Source organism: Dermacentor silvarum, chromosome 5, assembly GCF_013339745.2.
Source record: "Dermacentor silvarum isolate Dsil-2018 chromosome 5, BIME_Dsil_1.4, whole genome shotgun sequence".
Taxonomy (NCBI): Eukaryota; Metazoa; Arthropoda; class Arachnida; order Ixodida; family Ixodidae; genus Dermacentor; species Dermacentor silvarum.
This window is the reverse complement of record NC_051158.1, coordinates 187,479,448-187,497,969: the sequence shown is the minus strand read 5'-3', so window position 1 is coordinate 187,497,969 and position 18,522 is coordinate 187,479,448. Positions and strand designations below refer to the sequence as shown.

The following is an 18,522-nucleotide window of genomic DNA, read 5'->3' as shown; positions in this document are numbered from 1 at the left end:
AAGAGCGAATATACGAACAGCGTAATACGAGCAGCACAATGCAAACTGAAAGCAAAAATGTGTAAACAGCATACAATAGCATAAACAAAACAGCAGCAAGAAACAGTGTAGCAAGTCGCCATATGAAAAAACATTGAATTTACACATTTAATGATTCTAGGTTTTTTTTTTAAAAACTCGCAAGCGAATTCGTAACGTCAAATATTTCTGAGTTTGTTCCACTCTTCTATTATAGTTTTGACCAGAAATGAATGTTTTTAAATGTCAACTCTAGGCACATAAGGTCTAACAACGTAAGGGTGACAAGACCGAGGTGACACTCTGCCAGGAGGCTGCAAGTCATAGGCGTATTTACCGGGGGGGCAGGGGGGGCACTTGCCCCCCCACTGTCAAAAGTGGGGGGGCAAAGTATGCCATTTGCCCCCCCACTTTCGAAGGTGGGCACTTTCGGCTACACACTGGAAAGTCCAACAAAACTACAGCTGAAGCTAAATTTTATTTCTTAATAGAGTCACCACGTTAATAATGCTTTTCTTTACTACGTATCCCCGGTTTGGGCAGCGAGTATTGTGTCTCCTCGTGACGCGCTGTAGCGGGCGACGCTCGAGATTCGCCATACAGGCTTGCATTGCGCAGAAGTCCTGCCGCTGGACAGTTCCCGCAGTTACAAATTACCGCCTAACCATACTTGAAAAAAAAAACAATGGGCTTGATATATTTAACCTTCGGGCGAGGGTAGAGGTCCGAAAAAGTATTTTAATCAGCGGTGCCCAACGATGGGTGTGCCTTACTGTATGAAATGGTTGGATTATCAAACGTTGGGACTGTTGAATCTCCGCCCAGAAATAGTCTACGTAGCGTTGAAGTATAAATATACATCTTATCACCATCAAAACTCTAATCTAACCACTTACAGGTCTAACTGCCGAATTTCTTTGTGTAACCACTACTTATCGTCTATTTATTTATTTATTTATTTATTTATTTATTTATTTATTTATTCATGATACCTCAAAGGTCCCAGAACGGGAAATTACATGAGGGGTGGCACGTAGAAAAATGGCGGGACAGGTTAGGTGGCGTGACTTGAAAGATGGTCTTCAATATGAGTTTTTAAAAGGGAAATGTCAGTGATGAGGGCGTTGTCAGAAGGAAGGGTATTCCATTCTCGTGCTGAGTGCAGAAAAAAAAAGAACGCTGATACGTGGTGGAATGGGCGCGTGGTAGATACACAGCATTGGGATGCGTACGGCGGGAGAAACGATACGCTGGAATGATGATTTTGTTTCCCGTGGGCAGCGAATGAAAGAACCTAAAAATGAAAAAAAAAAGACGAGCACTTTGCGGCGGGAAGTCAGCGAGGGAAGACAACCGGGATTTTAAGGCTGAGACACTTGCATTTAGGAGTAGTCAGAAAGAATGAACCTGGCAGCACGGTTCTGAACCGAATCAAGAGAATTAATCAAAATAACCTGTTGGTTCTAGTTTAGGACAGATTAGGGTTTTATATGTAAGTTCATTTATTCATGATACCTCAAAGGTCCCAGAACGGGACATTACATCAGGGTCTGCGAGGTGATATGGTCGTGAAAGTGACCTCGGTCGAACGTGCAGAGCAATTTCAGTGCCAATAGAGTTAACACTTTACTGAATTTTTTCTAAAGGCCTGTGTCACTTCTGCTTTTATCGAGGGCAGCATTGCGGGCAAGTTGGTAGTCCATTACTAAGGTGTTATTGCGCAACAAAAGGACAAGGACGGCAGAGAAAAATACACACACCAAGCGCGCTTGGTGTGTGTATTTTTCTCTGCCGTCCTTGTCCTTTTGTTGCGCAATAACACCTTAGTAATGCTTTTATCGATTTCATTTTCAGGCCGTTACTGAATGAGGGCTACCCTACTACTTGTTCCCCGGCAGGAGCAAGAGCAGCAGGTATTTTATATTTTCAAAAAATGAAGACCACCTTATTGCGAAGTGAGGCCGTGAAGGGGAGGCGACGTTTAGCTGCGGCACCAAATACGTATTTATATAAAAATGTTGCGAGGCAAGAATGTGGGTAAGATTTCCAACGCAGCTCGATGAGTGTCCCATTCTGATCTCGTCGAAAACCTCCGAGCCGCCCCCAGAGGCACCGACAACAGTCACCAACGCCGCGCGCGTTCCGTGCGAACGCGGGCAAAACGCAAACGGCGTCGACAACAGTTCTGCGCGTTGCCGGTGCTGCTGCATGTCCAAGTTTTTACAGCTGATAAAACTACTATCCTTGCTCCGTATGGCTCTCTACTAATTTGTTATCGCAATTGATGCTTCGCCTTTCGGGTGAAACTGCGACATTCTTTTTAAATTTCCAGCAAGATGTGCTTCAAAGCATTACACGGGGACAAGGTTTAAAATGGAACACTAATATATGGGTAACTTTTCAAAGTATACGATGTAATTACAGGAAACTGAAACATTTAGTGCAACTGTTTAAAAAAAAAAAACAGCTTCACTAAAGATTGGGTAGTAATTCACCAAGTTCGCACACCTCTGGCGTCTTTTTCTTTTTAGTATTGAGAGTAATTTATGTTGACTGTACATCGCTCTCTTTAACCTCGACAGTACGATTACCTTAACTAGCGATACATTTAAGCTGTAGACTTAAACACCAAGTAAAATTATTTGTTTAATTAGTAAAATTGACTGCACAAATGGGCATGTTTTTGTGAGCTCCACTGCTGCTACTGGGTTGGATCAGGGACCTCTGGGCACTCAATGCCACTTGTCCCTGCATCACATTTAGATTTCATAGTGACAAGAAATAAATGCAAATTCAAATAATTTTCCGGGCCTCGATGGTTCACCATGTGTTTGAGAAATAGGTCTATTGTTACAAATACAAATGCCTGACAGATGCATTTCCAGGCTTTTTCACTTAATATAATAGTAATTAATATATATATATATATATATATATATATATATATATATATATATATGGAGAGAGAGAGAGAGTCAGATCTGCGGTTCGCCCCCCCACTCGAGAAATAGTTGGTACGCCTCTGCTGCAAGTAGAGTCTGGGATTTATGTTTAACATGCGATTGTACAATTGATAAAGAAATTTTAGCCTGGCCATTTCCTGCGTGAAGCTAGATCTGGAAGGTTCGCCTTATCAATCAATGCAATAAGAGATTCAGTCCTCTCGTATTCAGAAAAAATAAAGCGCACAACAACACTCTGTACTCGCTCAATCTGATTTATTAGAGTTCGTCGATACGGGTCCCACAATGTACTCGCGTACTCCAGGGTAGGTCGAACAATTGTAGTGTAAGCCTTCAGCTTTACGTTAGGAGACGCTTGCTTTAATTTCCGTCGAAGCATTCCCAGCTTTCGCTGTGCGGATCCACAAATATTGGCAACATGTTCATTCCAGCTGAAGTTATGTGTGGTGGTAACACCCAGATATTTCATCTTCATTGTTCGTCAAATTTCCTTACGTCCAATTCTGTAAGTAAATTGCAATGGGGATTTTTTCGCTGTAGCACACGTGTAGACCGATTTATCAAAGTTAATTTCCATGTCGTACGCTGCACAAATTAGAAATTATGCTTAGGCCTTTTAGGGAATCATTTAGCAGGGATTGGTCATGGAAGCTCCTCCCTTGATAAAATAACAGACAATCGTCCGCGAAAAGGCGAACCTCAGTCTGTGGGTCTACATCTTTAGCAATATCGTTGATGTAAAGCAAAAATAGCACGGCTCCTATCACAGATCCTTCGGGCACCCCAGAAATGACAGGCAATGAAGCTGAGTACTCATCAGCCATTTCCACAAACTGCCGCCTGTTACACAAGTACGCCTCAATCCAGTTTACTACCATGGGGCTTATACCGTATGTTTTCAGTTTTTGAATAAGTTTTGCGTGGCAGACTTTATCAAAAGCTTTCAAGAAATCCTGAGGAATAACATCAACTTGTTCTTTCTGGGTTATAGTATCTGCAAAATACTGAATTGTCTCGAAGAGCTGCGTAACGGTTGACAAACGCCTTCGGAAGCCATGTTGCTTAGCATAGTGTAAATTGTCTTCGGCCTACTGAACCAGATATTTGTTAATTACATGTTCAAGTATGCATACGAGGCATTTTATCAAGATGGGACGGTAATTACTTAATTTTAGCTTGTCTCCAGCTTTGAAGATCGGAAAAACGCGGGCAACTAACCAGTCATGATAAGGCACCCGTTTGAAGGGAAGCTGTGAATATTTCAACTGAAAAATTAGAAACCCATTCACAGTAACGTTTTAGAAATGCATACGGTATTTTATCAGGACCAAAACTTTTCCTAACGTCTAGATTTAGAAGTAGTGCTACGATTCCGTCTTAAGAAATAATGACCTCACTGGTACGTTCTTCATTTACCCCAGCTTCTTCTACCAGATATTCTTTCTTAGAGGAAAACAGCGTGACAAAGTAGTTGTTAAAAGCCTCAGCCAGCTAAAAGCCTCAGCCATTCGCTACAGACAATTTCATTGACTAAAACAACATGTAGCATTGGCTTGGAAGACAACTACCTCCAAAAATTTTTTGTGTTACAAACCATGTAATCAGTCAGCGTAGACGAAAAGAAACAAGTTTGGGTATCTTTCAGCTCTCTTCGCATCTCCGTGCCAAGCCCCAAAATCGTTGCCACTATGTTTTTGTTTTTTTTCGAGCACGTCGCAGTCGACTCTTTAAATGAATAATATTGCGGGTTACCCACGGGCTCGCTCTTCCAATTCGCTTTACTTTCCTAGAAACGAAGCGAAATAAACAATGTGATAACAGGGACTTAAAGTGCTTGCACAATTTATTTACATCTTTTTCCTGTGGAAGCATGTCGAAACCTACTTCCAGAGCATCCAGAATTGATGTGTTATCAGCTTGTTGAAAATTGTACACGTAGGCTGTTCGGGCTTTAGTTAATTTTTCGTTTGTCGCACTAAGGACAACTACTACAGATTTATGGTCTCAAATCCCATCTTCAACAGTGACATCATTGGTGAAAGTTTTATCATACAAAAATAGTAAGTCTAGAATTGACTGGCAATGGTCTTGTATCCGTGTTGTACTGCTTGTACTAGGCTGTGGTTTACCATTATTTCTAGCATTACGTCTGCGTGCGAGCGATTTAAGGAGCCTGCAATTCTGCTATTCCCATCAACACCCGGTAGATTGAAATTACCCATAAGTACTATTCTGCTTCGTATATTTGTGATGCACTCAAATAAGCATCAATTTTCACACAAAAATCCAGTGAACGTGTTGGTGCTCTATATACTGTAACCGACAGTTATGACACCCGTTTATAATAAACGCCATTTATTCTGGGCGAACCTGTGCCCGTGAACTCCAGAGACACAACACTCAACAAAAACGCCTGCGAGCGTCGCCTCTTTGAGGTTGTTCTCTTCTTTTTCACCTTCTGTCGCGTGCCATTCATCCGATCCTCGAGCACGAGCCACCGGTCTGGCAGCACGTGGTGTGGGTACGTGCGGCGCAGCGTTGCCTTGCGGTGTCCTGCTTGACGCTTGTGTTGCGGCGGTTCTTCGAGACACAGCTATGATGCTCGGGCGTCCTTTCGTTCTCAGTGTGTTGGCGGCAATACTACGCCGATAAGTAATATAGTCTCACCGAGAAATTGCCGACACCAAACACTTTGATGATCAATGTCCGGGAGCAACTCGTATTTCAACGTTTTTTTCATCAATAGAGCAACACCACTGCCCCTACTCGTCCTGTCTTTTCGAATAACGTTGTAGCAGCTGGGAAATACCTCAACGCTCTTAATGTGCAACCAAGTTTCCGTTATTCCTATTATATGGGGATCATATAACAGACATACGTTCAAGTTTTTCATGCTTGTTAGGAATGCTTCGTGCGTGAACATTTATAAGCCTTATTTCCTGTGGCTTTTGATATCATACATTGTCGCGAGACGCAGAAGCTGAATATTTAGGCACTTGTACACGAGTATGAGCGCACAGGTCCCATGTGTAGGCCGTTCCATTGGTAAAAAAGCCTGTCATTAACAAGCTTCACCTTCGCGCCAGCCCTTTTATCTGATCGCCACGAACGCCACAGTTCTTTTCCGTGGCGTTTCAGACGAGTAATCATGCGAAACGTTCACGGTTGTTCCTTTCGGTTTCTTACAGTTCTCCAATATCGCTTTCTCCTTGTGATTTTAAAGCTTCAAAATAACAGGTCTATCTTGGTCCCTCTTCTTTTGCCCCAGCTGATGAATTCTTGCTGTTGATGTCACTTCCACACCGAGGCGATCAGAAAAGATACCCTTCACAACTGCGTTTTCAATTTCTTGTTTTGTTTCATTGGGACTCTCCGGGACTCCGTACACAATAGTGTTGTTCTTCCTAGCCCTGTCCTCTAATTCAATAATTTTCTTTCCTTGTTGTTTAATTGTCTGTTCCAGGTTGCGTACAGTGATTTCGAGACTTTCCAGTCTCGCGCATGTCGTCGCCACTTTATCAAGTTTTTGTTCAAAGAAAGAAAGCTTAGAATTCATTTGTGTTTGTGTCTCGAGAATAAGTTGCAGCAGTTCTTCAGTAGAAGGGCCGGGATTTGTCGCAATATCCCCGCAAAATAAGAGTTTCAAATGAGACCACAAAGAGTTTATCACATCAACACAGTTCACTGGGAGTGGCAGCATAATTAGACACAGATAATCTGACTTAAATTGAATGGGAATAGTAACTAACCTGTAAAACAAGGCATGCGAATTTAGGCAACATGACTGCAGTGCTGCTCCCGCTGAAGAAGTAGCGATGTGGTGAAGGCTTTATAGGCTCCGGAAAGCAAGGTGATGTCTCTCTCCCTGGCAACGCCCAGTTTCCTGGCCATATGACATCACCGCTTGCAATCTTAAAGTCGAAAAGTCCATCAATGACACATTCCCTTGTCCACTTGAGGCAGCAAAATTGACGGTCAACGGCAGAATCTGTAAAAGAAGCCGTGCGAATTTAGGCAACATGACTGCAGTGCTGCTCCCGCTGAAGAAGTAGCGATGTGGTGAAGGCTTTATAGGCTCTGGAAAGCAAGGTGATGTCTCTCCGCCTGGCAACGCCCAGTTTGCTGGCCATATGACATCATCCGCTTGCAATCTTAAAGTCGAAAAGTCCATCAATGACACATTCCCTTGTCCACTTGAGGCAGCAAAATTGACGGTCAACGGCAGAATCTGTAAAAGAAGCCGTGCGAATTTAGGCAACATGACTGCAGTGCTGCTTCCGCTGAAGAAGTAGCGATGTGGTGAAGGCTTTATAGGCTCCGAAAAGCAAGGTGATGTCTCTCCGCCTGGCAACGCCCAGTTTACTGGCCATATGACATCATCCGCTTGCAATCTTAAAGTTGAAAAGTCCATCAATGACACATTCGCTTGTCCACTTGGGGCAGCAAAATTGACGGTCAACGGCAGAATCTGTAAAAGAAGCCTTGCGAATTTAGACTACATGACTGCAGTGCTGCTCCCGCTGAAGAAGTAGCGATGTGGTGAAGGCTTTATAGGCTCCGGAAAGCAAGGTGATGTCTCTCCGCCTGGCAACGCCCAGTTTCCTGGCTATATGACATCATCCGCTTGCAATCTTAAAGTCGAAAAGTCCATCAATGACACATTCCTTTGTCCACTTGTGGCAGCAAAATTGACGGTCAACGGCAGAATCTGTAAAAGAAGCCGTGCGAATTTAGGCTACATGACTGCAGTGCTGCTGCTGCTCCCACTCAACGATGCTACCTGGCATTACCGAATATTGCAAGGCCTTGTAGCGGCCGCGAGAGGGCCATAACGTGCAGGCAAGAGCGAGCAGCGAGCGCACCTCCAAACAGGTTTCTCCAAACCGTTTCTGCCCTCCACTTTACCAATAGTGAAGAGAGGAAAGGGCGAGCAACCCAAATGGTGGCTGAAGCCAAAGAAAAAGAAAAACAGTTGCAGTTGGGATTCACACTGTCGAGTCTCTCTCTCCTCCGCGCGTACTCGCGTCCCAACACTGGTGACCTGGATGAGGCTTAACGACAACTACGTATCAACGCCATGGAGACTACAGCCGACGCACCAGCCATCTTCACTGTCGCCGTTAAGCTACCGCCATTTTGGACAACCGATCCAGAACTCTGGTTTCTGCAAGTGGAATCGCAATTTGCCACCTGACGCATTACTACCAAGCAGACAAAGTACAGTTAAACCTGGATATAACAAAATTGACAAATTCCCGAAAAACTTCGTTATAAAGAGGATTTCGTTTATGCAGGTTCGGCACGAAAATTCGAAAAAGAAACGTTCACCGTATTTACTCGATTCTAACGCACCCTCAATTGTAACGCGCACCCGTTTTCCGTTTTCGTCGAAGCACTCATCCTTGGAATGTCACACCAGGTACCGGTTGCGTGGACGCGTGTCGTTTCGCACAAGCGCGAGGCATCGGAAACGAAGAGCGAGCGTCACGATGGTGTCGTATAGTGTTACAGTAGAACCCCGCTGTTGCGTTCCCGGGGGCTGCGTTTTCCCAACTGTTACGTCTTTTTCGACCGGTCCCGGCACAGCTCACATAGAACCCAATGCATTGGTAACCCCGCTGTTGCGTCGCAACTGTGGGACCGTTCCCGCATCATACGTTGCGAACTGCCACCCCGCGCCGGCCCAAGCGGCCATTTTGACTTTTTATGTCACTTGGCTTGGTGGCTTGACGATGGCATTGGCCGCCCAAAGTGCCGGGGGCGACAACTATGACGTATTTTCGGTTTCCGCCAGCAAAAGTATGGCCCTTGAGATCCATATTTGCTATATAAAGATGGTGTCTATGACATGTTGTGGCCCCAAAATTGGTTTTGGCTCATAGATATTCCGTATAAAGTCCAAGGGCGATAACGCAGTCGCCGCGCACCGTATGCTGTATGTGCGAGTGAAAACGTGCGAGGGGAGCCGACGACCGCGTCTAAATATCGCGCACGCAAGAAAAGCAGGGAGGAAGCGTGCCTTCTTCCGTTGCGCTCGAGGCACCGGCGAGGGAGGAGGGAAAGCGGGGCAGCGTTGTACTGTACTCTGGCATCAACTGCATACTGCGCGGCGGTGCGCGGTCGCGCGGACCCTATCTTGAAAGCGATCTGCGTTGGGGCAGAGTCTATAGCAGTGTAGGTGCGTCGGCGGCTGGTACCTTTGTGCGTGCTGTGTGTTCTCGGCGCTCAGTTTGCGTTGAAGTGATAGACAACAGCACGAAGGTCACTTTGCTCGCTTCTCCAGCGGCGCTTCCACACGCCGCCAGCGGTTGACAGCGTGGACATCGAGTGTGATGTGTCACAGCGTGTACCAGCGCGTCCGCAGCATCAACTGGAAAAGGTGAGTGCCAGCTTGGCGGGCTAGGCCAGCTGCAGCAAGCGGCAGGATCAGGTTTGAATGAAGGGAGGGGGAAAGGTCACGCCCGCGGCGGCAAGATCGCTGGGTCGAGGGGTGCAGGCCCGCCTCGCACACGCTCGCATGCGCGTTCACGTGCGCTCGCTTTACATTCCGTCGCGGCGGAGAAGGTGCTTCCGGTTGCTGCTTGCGCAAAAATGACAAAATTTGGGGCGAAATCTCTAGTTTGTCGGAGGGGAAAATTCGTTATATTGAGGGGGTCTCCCGCTGCCACTTCGTTACGTAGAGGTCTCAAATACATGTGCTTCTATGGAGTAACGGTGGGGAATAGAAAAACTTCGTTATATCCAGGAATTTGTTATATGGAGGTTCATTATAAGCAGGTTTAACTGTATCACCACGTGGTCTGCAGCCTTCCACCTGCAACAGCGAGTGATGTACGGGATCTGCTGGTCGCTCCACCTGCAGCGAACGCACACACAATACTCAAGCAACTGCTGATCGGTCGCCTCATGCCATCAGAGCCTCAGTGACTGAAACAGCTGCTACACAGCGCTGAGCTCGGCGACCAGACCCCTAGCCAATTGTTGCGCCACATGCAACAGCTGCTTGGTACAAGAAATTCACTACGCCCAGAAATTGTCGCAGCTGGCGCTTTGTAATTGGCTGCGGGAATCCTTGCACTGCTTCAACCTTGCCGGGGTGAGGCCGAACTCCTGAGCTAGAAATTACGTGTCCCAGGAACGACAGCTCACGTACACCAAGCTCGCATTTGGCCATGTTCACGACTACCCCGTATTCGATTAAGTGATGGAAAACAATGCACAGGTGCTTTATATGCTCAACTTCTGCCACGCTTACCTTGATGACCTGCTAGTTGCAAGTGGCGCACCAGAAGAGCATATATTCCTTACTTTCTTCCTGTTGATCATATTTGACAGTTATGCGAATTCTGTCTGTTCTCTTCAGTTATACACTTTGATGCTTTGTCGTTTCTTTATTAGGTCCCTTGTTATTTGGGAGAGCTTACTACCTACTGGCTGCCTTGGTGCCCTACCTCCTACTTCAATTGCTGCTTTTGAAATCAGCCTAGTTATGGTTTCATTCATGACCTCTGTGTTATATTCATCTTCCTGTTCGAAAGCTGCATATTTGTTTGCGAGTACCAGCCTGAATTCGTCTGCTTTTACCCTGATTGCGTCTAGGTTGACCTGTTTCTTGACTAATTTTACTCCTTCTCTCTTCAAACTGAGAGAAATCCTAGATCTGGTCACTGCCCTTTACCTTACCTAACACTTCTACATCCTGCACTATGCTGGGATCGGCAGAGAGTATGAAATCTATTTCATTTCTTGTTTCTCCATTAGGGCTTTTCCAGGTCCACTTGCTGTTGAAGAACCTGAAGAAGGTATCCATTATTCGAAGTCTACATATTCCTTTCCGCAAATTTGGCCAGCATCTCTCTTCTTCTGCTCCTAGAATGGATGCCGTACTTGCCAATTGCTTGTCCCCCAGCCTGCTTTTTCCCCACTTTTGCATTGAAGTCGCCCATGCAAATTCCCACATATAGTATTTTAAATGTAAGTGCCTTAGAACAATGAATATCCTGAAACTCCTGTCACACACAACATGGGGTAGTGACAGGAAGTGCCTCATGACCATGCACAAGAGCCTTATAGGCTTGCGTTTAAACTACATCCCTGTAGTTATATCAGTCTGCTGCACCCAGAGCCCTCAAGATGCTAGATTCTGTACACCATCTAGGTGCACCATCCGCCTCTCGACTGGTGCCCTTAGAGCAAGTCCCATACAGAGCCTCTATGTAGAATGAAATTAGTGGTCGCTTCATCTGCAGAGGACATGCTCCAGTTTCTTATACCTCCAAGAAAATCCCCATATAATGTTTATCCAAACTATTCTACGATAAACGATACATCTATACACTTTTTCACAGCCAACCTTCTGTGAGAGCGGCTTTCTCACTGTGTGTAAGGAAATTGAATGAAGATGTGGGTGTTCTGCTCCCTACACAAGGAACAATGGTTCCAGCGATGCTGCTTTTACTATGGCTGTAGCAGGAGATAGTGCGACAATGTCATTTGTTGAAATCATTAAACATGCTCCAGAGATGCATGGCCAGAAATGGTGTTAGGTACAAAAAATTAAGACACGGACAAGAGAATAAAAGACACGGACTGGCACACTGTTTCGTTGTCTGTGCCTTATTTTTTGTGCTTAAAACCATTTTACCCATCTGCCAACTAGACTGACAGCAGACGTTGCCAGAGAAACACATTTGCATGCACTTTGTTGAACTCCACTGGAAGTACTGTTGCCCACAATTTTACACAGATGCATTGAAGTCACGTTCAGGCCTATCATATGCAGCTGCTGGTCCATCATTTTTAGAATCCAACATCCTGCACCAGGAAACCAGCATCTTTACTGCAGAAGCCTATGCACTGATGGCAGCTGTGAAACATATTAGGAAAACAAAGCTACAAAAAGCCATTACATTCACAGACTCTTTAAGTGTAGTGAAAGCTTTAAAATCACAACACAAACATAAAAATCCTATAAGCAACGATCTTTACATGCTGCTTTGCACAACCTGTACAGGGTGTTTAATTTTAGCTGCATCAAATTTTTAAAAATTTCCTGTGGCATATAGCACAATTATCATTCTTGATCTAAACTACTCGATGAGGCGGCCATTACTTCCTCGAGAAATCAGAATGCTTAATTGAATAAATAACATTACACTAATTAAGTTTTTAATTCAGTATTATAGGCACATCTTTCAATCTATGAGTTATAGCCACTAAGTTCGCAAGGCTTGGAATGAATTCTCAGGACTGAACCAGCTTCGAAACTGGTCCAGTCCTGAGAATTCATTCCAAGTGGATACACCTTGCTAACTCAGCAGCTATAATTCGTAGATTGAAAGATGCGCCTAAAATAATGAATTAGAAACTTAATTAGCATAATTATGTTCATTATTCAATTAGTCGTTCTGATTTCTTGAGGAAGTAATGGCCGCCTCATCGAGTAGTTTAGATCAAGGATTATAATTCTGCTATATGCAGAGATCGCAGGGAGAGGTCTTCATCCTGCAATGGACATAAAATATAGGCTGATGATGATGATGATGATAATATGCTGTTTCGTTGTGCAGCCTTCAGTGAAACATACTAGACGAGTTCAACACAACAAAGAATGTCAGAGTTTATTCAGCGCTGCCTTTTGTACATTCCAGAAGAGAGGGAAAGAGGAGAAGGGCAAGACTACATTGCCAACTGCTGATTTATCAAACACGATACATATGACACAGGCCATTTTTAAAAATTTGGTGCAGCTAAAATGAAACACTGGGCCTCCTCGATTATCCGTCTCTGACAGTCCCGGACTGTCCGCGAAGCTACACACCCAACGCTCATTGGCTGAAAGCACTACCTCGGGCAGTCCGGGACTGTCAGGGACGGATAATCGAAGAGGCCCACTCTGTATGTCAAACCAACACATTTTAATTGCTGGGTGCCTGGGCCGAAAGGCATCGAGATAAATGTGCTACTAGATTAAATGGCTAAAGCCATTGCAATGAAAGCTAGCAATTTGTCCATAGCAGTTCCTGCCACAGACCTGACGTCATTCCTGCATAAAAAAGGAGCTATTGGCAGCACTTATGCAATTTCGAAACTTGAATAAGCTCCACGTAATTAAACCCCACTTGGGGAATCGGCCGCCATTATCAGAGTCACGACGATGTGATGTGCTCTTTTGTCGACTGTGAATAGCGCGCACATATGGTACCTATTCTTATCTTTTAACTGGTGCTGAACCTCCCAACCTTTGAGAATTTTTCTGCATCAGTGTGACCGATGCCTTTAGTGTTGTTTGGTGCAAAGCAATTTTTTCTTTTTCTGTTTGTGTGATGTGTTCATTGCTTTTAGGTTGTAATGCATATACAGTATTTCTGTATGGAGCTATTTAGGTTATTATTCTGTTACTGTGTTTTTACTGTCTTTTTGCATATAAGCTCGACTTTAGGGCTATTGAGTGTTTCACCTTGATTAATAAATCAGTTCACACTGCGTGTCTTGAAGTGCCAAGTGAATGATATGTTTACTGAACGTTCATTTATCATTTTGGTTGATATAATAATGCTCATACTTGCTTGCAATGCTTTTTCATTAATATTGAAATTATAGTGCATTGAGTGCTCAATATAAAAATTAAATTCAGCAGTCTCACTTAAAAACGTTTTATTGCTGCCATTGAAAGATCATTTTATAACTGATATTCATCAGCATTTAAAATTTATTGCCAGTTTTTGACATTCATGAGCATTCTTACATTGGTAAAGCTTTGTTACTGGCTCTTCTGCAGACTATATTGTGGCAAGTTCTTCCTGTAATATGTGCATGAAATCTCTTCCTGCTATGTATGCTTGAAGCAAAGAAATTTTATTTCTTCTGCGGCATTGTAAATCCTTTATATGTGGCATGAGTGAAGGATGAACCTGACGGTAAGATTGGGTAGGTTCTTTCTTATAATTCTGCCTTGTAAACAGAATGATACGTAATTGGGTGATCCAAATCTTATGCCCTTGTCACAGGGAGGCATCATGACTTCCCACCAACGGTCAAGCACGAGGAGTTGCAGCAGGGCCAACTCTACCATTGTGACTGTTGCAACTATGCGACTGCCAGGTTGTCCGCTCTCATTGTACATGAGTGCAGGTGCACAGGTGAGAAACAACTTTACTATCATTACTGCCCTTAGAGCTTTTCACACAAAGGCAGCTTTAAGTGCAGGCTGCTCCTGTATATTGACCCATGGGAACATGGAATCTCAGTGCCTCAACAAGGTAAAAAAAGTGCCTTTTTTTGGTACACCTGATAGATTAGGCAGAACTGGAACTGGTAGCTCTAAATATATGTGCAGTAAGCTGCATGGAAAGTTTGAGCCTCAGGGAGCGCAAGTGTGACTATATTTTGTTATAGACTGAACTGTTATAGACACATCACAGGATATCCATCACGATTTAACAAGGTGTTACACAATGTTGAGATCTGACTGGCTATATTGGAGGCATGCAAATTTATTTGTTGTGTCCATGTCCATGTGTCCAGTGTCCACATTCATGTGGTAATCCTTCATGGGCAGATGCAATGTTAGAAGTCCAAAAGAACTTTGGCCAAGTTGGTGTTTGGGCTTTTACTATACATATTGAACATGGCTCATAGTGTAAGAGCATGAAGCAAAGGCTTTCGTTATCTTGCTCCATGTTCTTCTATTTTGCACAAAGGATAACATGTAGAAAAAGTTCCAAGTGCTCATCTGTCAACTATGCCTTAAAAAATACCACGTATGAGGCTGGACCCAAAAGTAACCAGAATCTAACATGGTCTGCACTTGCCTCCCTTGTTATGCATACACCTGTTTAGGTTATGTTAGCTTACACATCTACAGCCTTAATTCGCATTGCTCCTTTGCTCTTGGCAGAGGGAGGCGTATGTTTTCACCATTGCTTGATAGTTGCAGAGTGCGTGTCAAATTCTTTTCTTTTGGCCAAAACTGCAATTGAAGATGTCATGCTTCGTTAAGCCTATAAGGACGACACTGTGAGTGAAGGCTAGGTCTGCAAGTGGTTTTCCTGGACGAAGAATGGCGCGATGTCGGTCAAGGACAAGCCATTTCCTTGCTGGCTCTTCATGTCTTGAACTGATGAAAGCATTGTTGAAGTTCTGCATGCGATCAACAAGGAGATATTCACTGATGAATTCTCGTGTAAGATAAATTTGCCGTGGTGCCCGTGAATCATAACTAGAGCCCCTAACTCTATGCGGTGGAAATTTTGAAATTCTGCAAATCAAGATAGAGGAATCTGCAAAATTCCACGGCAACATTGAACAGACATAAGGTACATACCAACGTTACTAGATCCTTTCCCAGTTGTCAAACTCCGCCTGAACCGCCCCGGAAACATGACCCCTCTCCGTTTACTGTCTCCAGGGGGCGCTGCCGCCACAGTCAGCCCGATTGGTAGGTCGGCTCGCAGCTAAACACGCAGCCTCCCTCTGCAGTTCAGCGCGGTAACGGATGTTGTCCATAGGTTCTGCATGCTTTTTCGGCTAACATTTTTCTTGTATTAGAGACAAATTGGTTGCTATTATCCAGAAAACCGGGAAAAGTTGAGTGGGCGACTCGTATTACTCGCGATCTTCCGATTAGCGCGTACCGCGAACGCCCGGCTGCAGCCTCGGTTCGAAATGGCTAGAATATTTCCGCACAACGTTTACACACTCCGCCACTCGCAAGCGTGGTTGCTTGTGCTTGTTGGTGTAACAATTAGCGTCTTGATAACGCGAACTACCGGCGAGGACAAGAGAAAGAAGACGAGGACTCAAAGCGCTTGCACTTACCTTTACTGCAGCCTAGCACCTAGCTTTGCAGCGGCCACAGCGAAAAAAAGTATGTACGGCCTGACAAACATTTATTTCACGCACAAGCATGAGTACTTCACACATTCAAAGAACACAAAGAATCTCATCTGGTTGTTGCGTGATTTATCACAGTAGGCGCACCTTTTTGTTCGCTATTGCCACTTTTTCGCGGCTTCCCAGACGGCGGTTCACATCCCGCGAGTAGAAATGCATGCGGGTGATGACGAAAAAGTTCAACACTTGGCACGTGAATGCAGCATTGTGCTGGTCACAGCCAAGTCGAGAAAGGTGGTGCTCCAACTCTTCCAACACTTTCCAAAATATGTCCCCACAGAGACCCTCCTTGTCCAGACAAGCTGAAATTATCTTGTTTGCTATTTTCATGAATGTCAACATCTTCTGTGTTGGATGCTTTAAGCTGCCTTGCTTGAAGCTCCTGTAGTCAGTTAAATAGCTGTCAGAAGCAAGCACTGGCGTGGTGGAGCTGATGTCCTCTATGCAGAGATGGCATGTTGCATGCTTGGTGAACTTGTGTATGACGTAGCCACACAGGTAGTATACAACAGTGTCCTCCACATCACCCCTGTAATACGCATGGTCGCTTGGCCCTTGCTCAGATGCATCAGCAGAAGCAGTGGTGATTTCCATCATTTTGGCTTCCACTATGTCGTGCAGGTGGACTTTCTCTTCTTGGTGGGCATCCTTTGTTCTCTTGAGTGTGTCAGTAACACTAATGAGCACAGAACACGGTGTGCCTTGCACACTACCACGCAGAGCTGTCTTTATCGGTGTGTAGAGGCTGAGGAGGCGGAATATTTGACTGAAGTTGACAACAGTCGGGTGAGATTCGTCACCTCCAAATGAGCGTGCCAGCCCGAAGTGTCGCTGAAACAGAAATATATGGCTTTGAGTTGCACTGACATCTGCTAACAAAATGCACCAAGTAAAAACAAGAATGGCACGCTTACCTCCAAGGGGTCCTGATTTAACTTTGCCGTAAGGACATAGTGGGCACCTTGAGTCAGCAAGTATTCAATGATGTCTATGGTAGACAGCAAAGTGACTCTTAAAGACTGTGTTGTTTGCTGTGACGCAAAAAGCTTCAGGTTCTTTTCGACTGAATTTCGTTCTGTCGTGTTGAGCATCTCCAAGAAGGCTTTTAGGATCTGAAAATATTAGTTTCGTGATGTTGACATGCTCAACAATGTGAGCGCTCAAGAACATGCAAGGCCCAATCAGGTGAATAGGGGTCCAGTAATCACCTGTATTTCTTTCGAGTGGCGCCTCACTCCTCTCGATGGTAGCTTGATGTTCAAAGCATCAAAAAGATATCCTGGTGAATGTTTCAGTGCCTTCAGAGTTTTCCATGCCTGGCACTTTGGCTTCTCTGTACAGCTTGATGCCAACTGCTGTGCTACGGCTGAACAGCTGTTAAGAAAGCGCATTTGTGATCAGATTAATGAACACAAACAGCATGCAACGAGTAACACGCATAGACTATAGTAGGCAAAATACCTGGGTGGCAAGCCTGACACTCATCTTCTGAAGGTTGTCAGGCGCAACATGGGCTCGCGTCAGTTTTGGCACGACTCGTAGGTGTTTGTCTTTTTCTGTGTCAAACAGCGTGACGTAGTGGCCAAAGTTGATCTGATGATCACCTGCCTGGAAATAAGAAAGTTAACGATTAAAACCTAATTCAAAACATTTGCATTTTTGTCTTTTTTTTTCTTACCAGTCCATAAGTATGCTTCTTCAGATGATTTCTGATGCATTTTATGATGTGTGGGACATCACAAATGAAATAGATCCTCTGAGAAGGCTCCCAAGGGTGCGTTAGGCGGTTTGAAAAAGTGCCTCTTCTCAGCTGCACCCCTCGCAGAGTCGTAGCCGCTTTTGCAGCCGGTCACAAAGCAACGCGGCATTACTTCTCACTACACAGGCACAGCAGTCATTGAAATCCTAAGACTATGCACGGGAAATCAAAGCAAACGCGAATGATAACAACATAACCAAAACGCTGCGGTCGTCTTTAGCAACGTTGGCCATGCAGTCCAGCCGGGCAAACAGTGTCGCGCGCGCCCCCACGCGGCGCTCAATGGAAAGGCGTCATGCGCAGCGGCGGAGTTTGAGAACTGAAAGAAGGATCTAGTAACGTTGGTACATACATGTAACAGCCGCCATGTTGGATTTTCCGCTGGCTTGGCCGGGCTTAGCTTCCTGTGCCCCCCTGTATAGCCTTAAAGATCAGTAGACGCACGCTATCCTCCCGTCTCCGAGGCCATGCCCGCTCTTCCTTGGCCGACAAAATGTTCCAAAAAGCGGCACTTGCTTTTTTTTCCGGTCAGCTCAGCACTATTTTCATAATCACTTAAGCAGAATCCGTTTTTTTTTTTCCAAGTTTCAGTTGCGCCGTAAGCTGTGTGCGGCTGAAAGCTTGCGAGGGTCAGCCGGCAACTGCAATTTAATCTCGCGCATGCGAGAGAGGAAGGCGACCAGAGGCGTGTGGACTTCGTTTGCTCGCGGGGCCTTCGTTCGCTCGCGGGGCACGGGGAGAAGGCGACGGAGACGGTGGGGAGCTGCGTTCAGCTCTTGCGGCTGCTGCCGACGAAGCTACCGCCCAGGCACCGTATTTTGAAAGCGATCTGCGATGGGTACAAAGGGCGTGTGCCAAGTGCCAGTAGCTTCATATGCGCAGTTTTTT

General features: G+C 45.0%; 1 protein-coding gene and 1 long non-coding RNA gene across 6 annotated transcripts in view; one reads left to right on the top strand and one right to left on the bottom strand.

The window, feature by feature from the left end:
- Nucleotides 1–18,522, top strand: part of LOC119453962 (zinc finger protein OZF-like) — a 221,133-nt gene that overhangs the window by 30,138 nt on the left and 172,473 nt on the right. For 2 of the 5 annotated variants that reach the window (XM_049666940.1, XM_037715990.2), the window contains one exon: nucleotides 13,991–14,122. The exons of the other annotated variants lie outside the window; for them this stretch is intronic. In XM_049666940.1, the coding sequence (XP_049522897.1) occupies nucleotides 13,991–14,122 (132 nt within the window). The remainder of the gene's footprint in view (nucleotides 1–13,990; nucleotides 14,123–18,522) is intronic. 5 annotated transcript variants of the gene reach the window in all.
- LOC125945258 (uncharacterized) lies at nucleotides 16,502–17,602 on the bottom strand. The gene is made up of 4 exons (XR_007466754.1): nucleotides 17,337–17,602; nucleotides 17,084–17,249; nucleotides 16,790–16,987; nucleotides 16,502–16,706 (listed from the first exon to the last, which is right to left on the bottom strand). It is a non-coding gene; the product is annotated as an uncharacterized LOC125945258 (long non-coding RNA).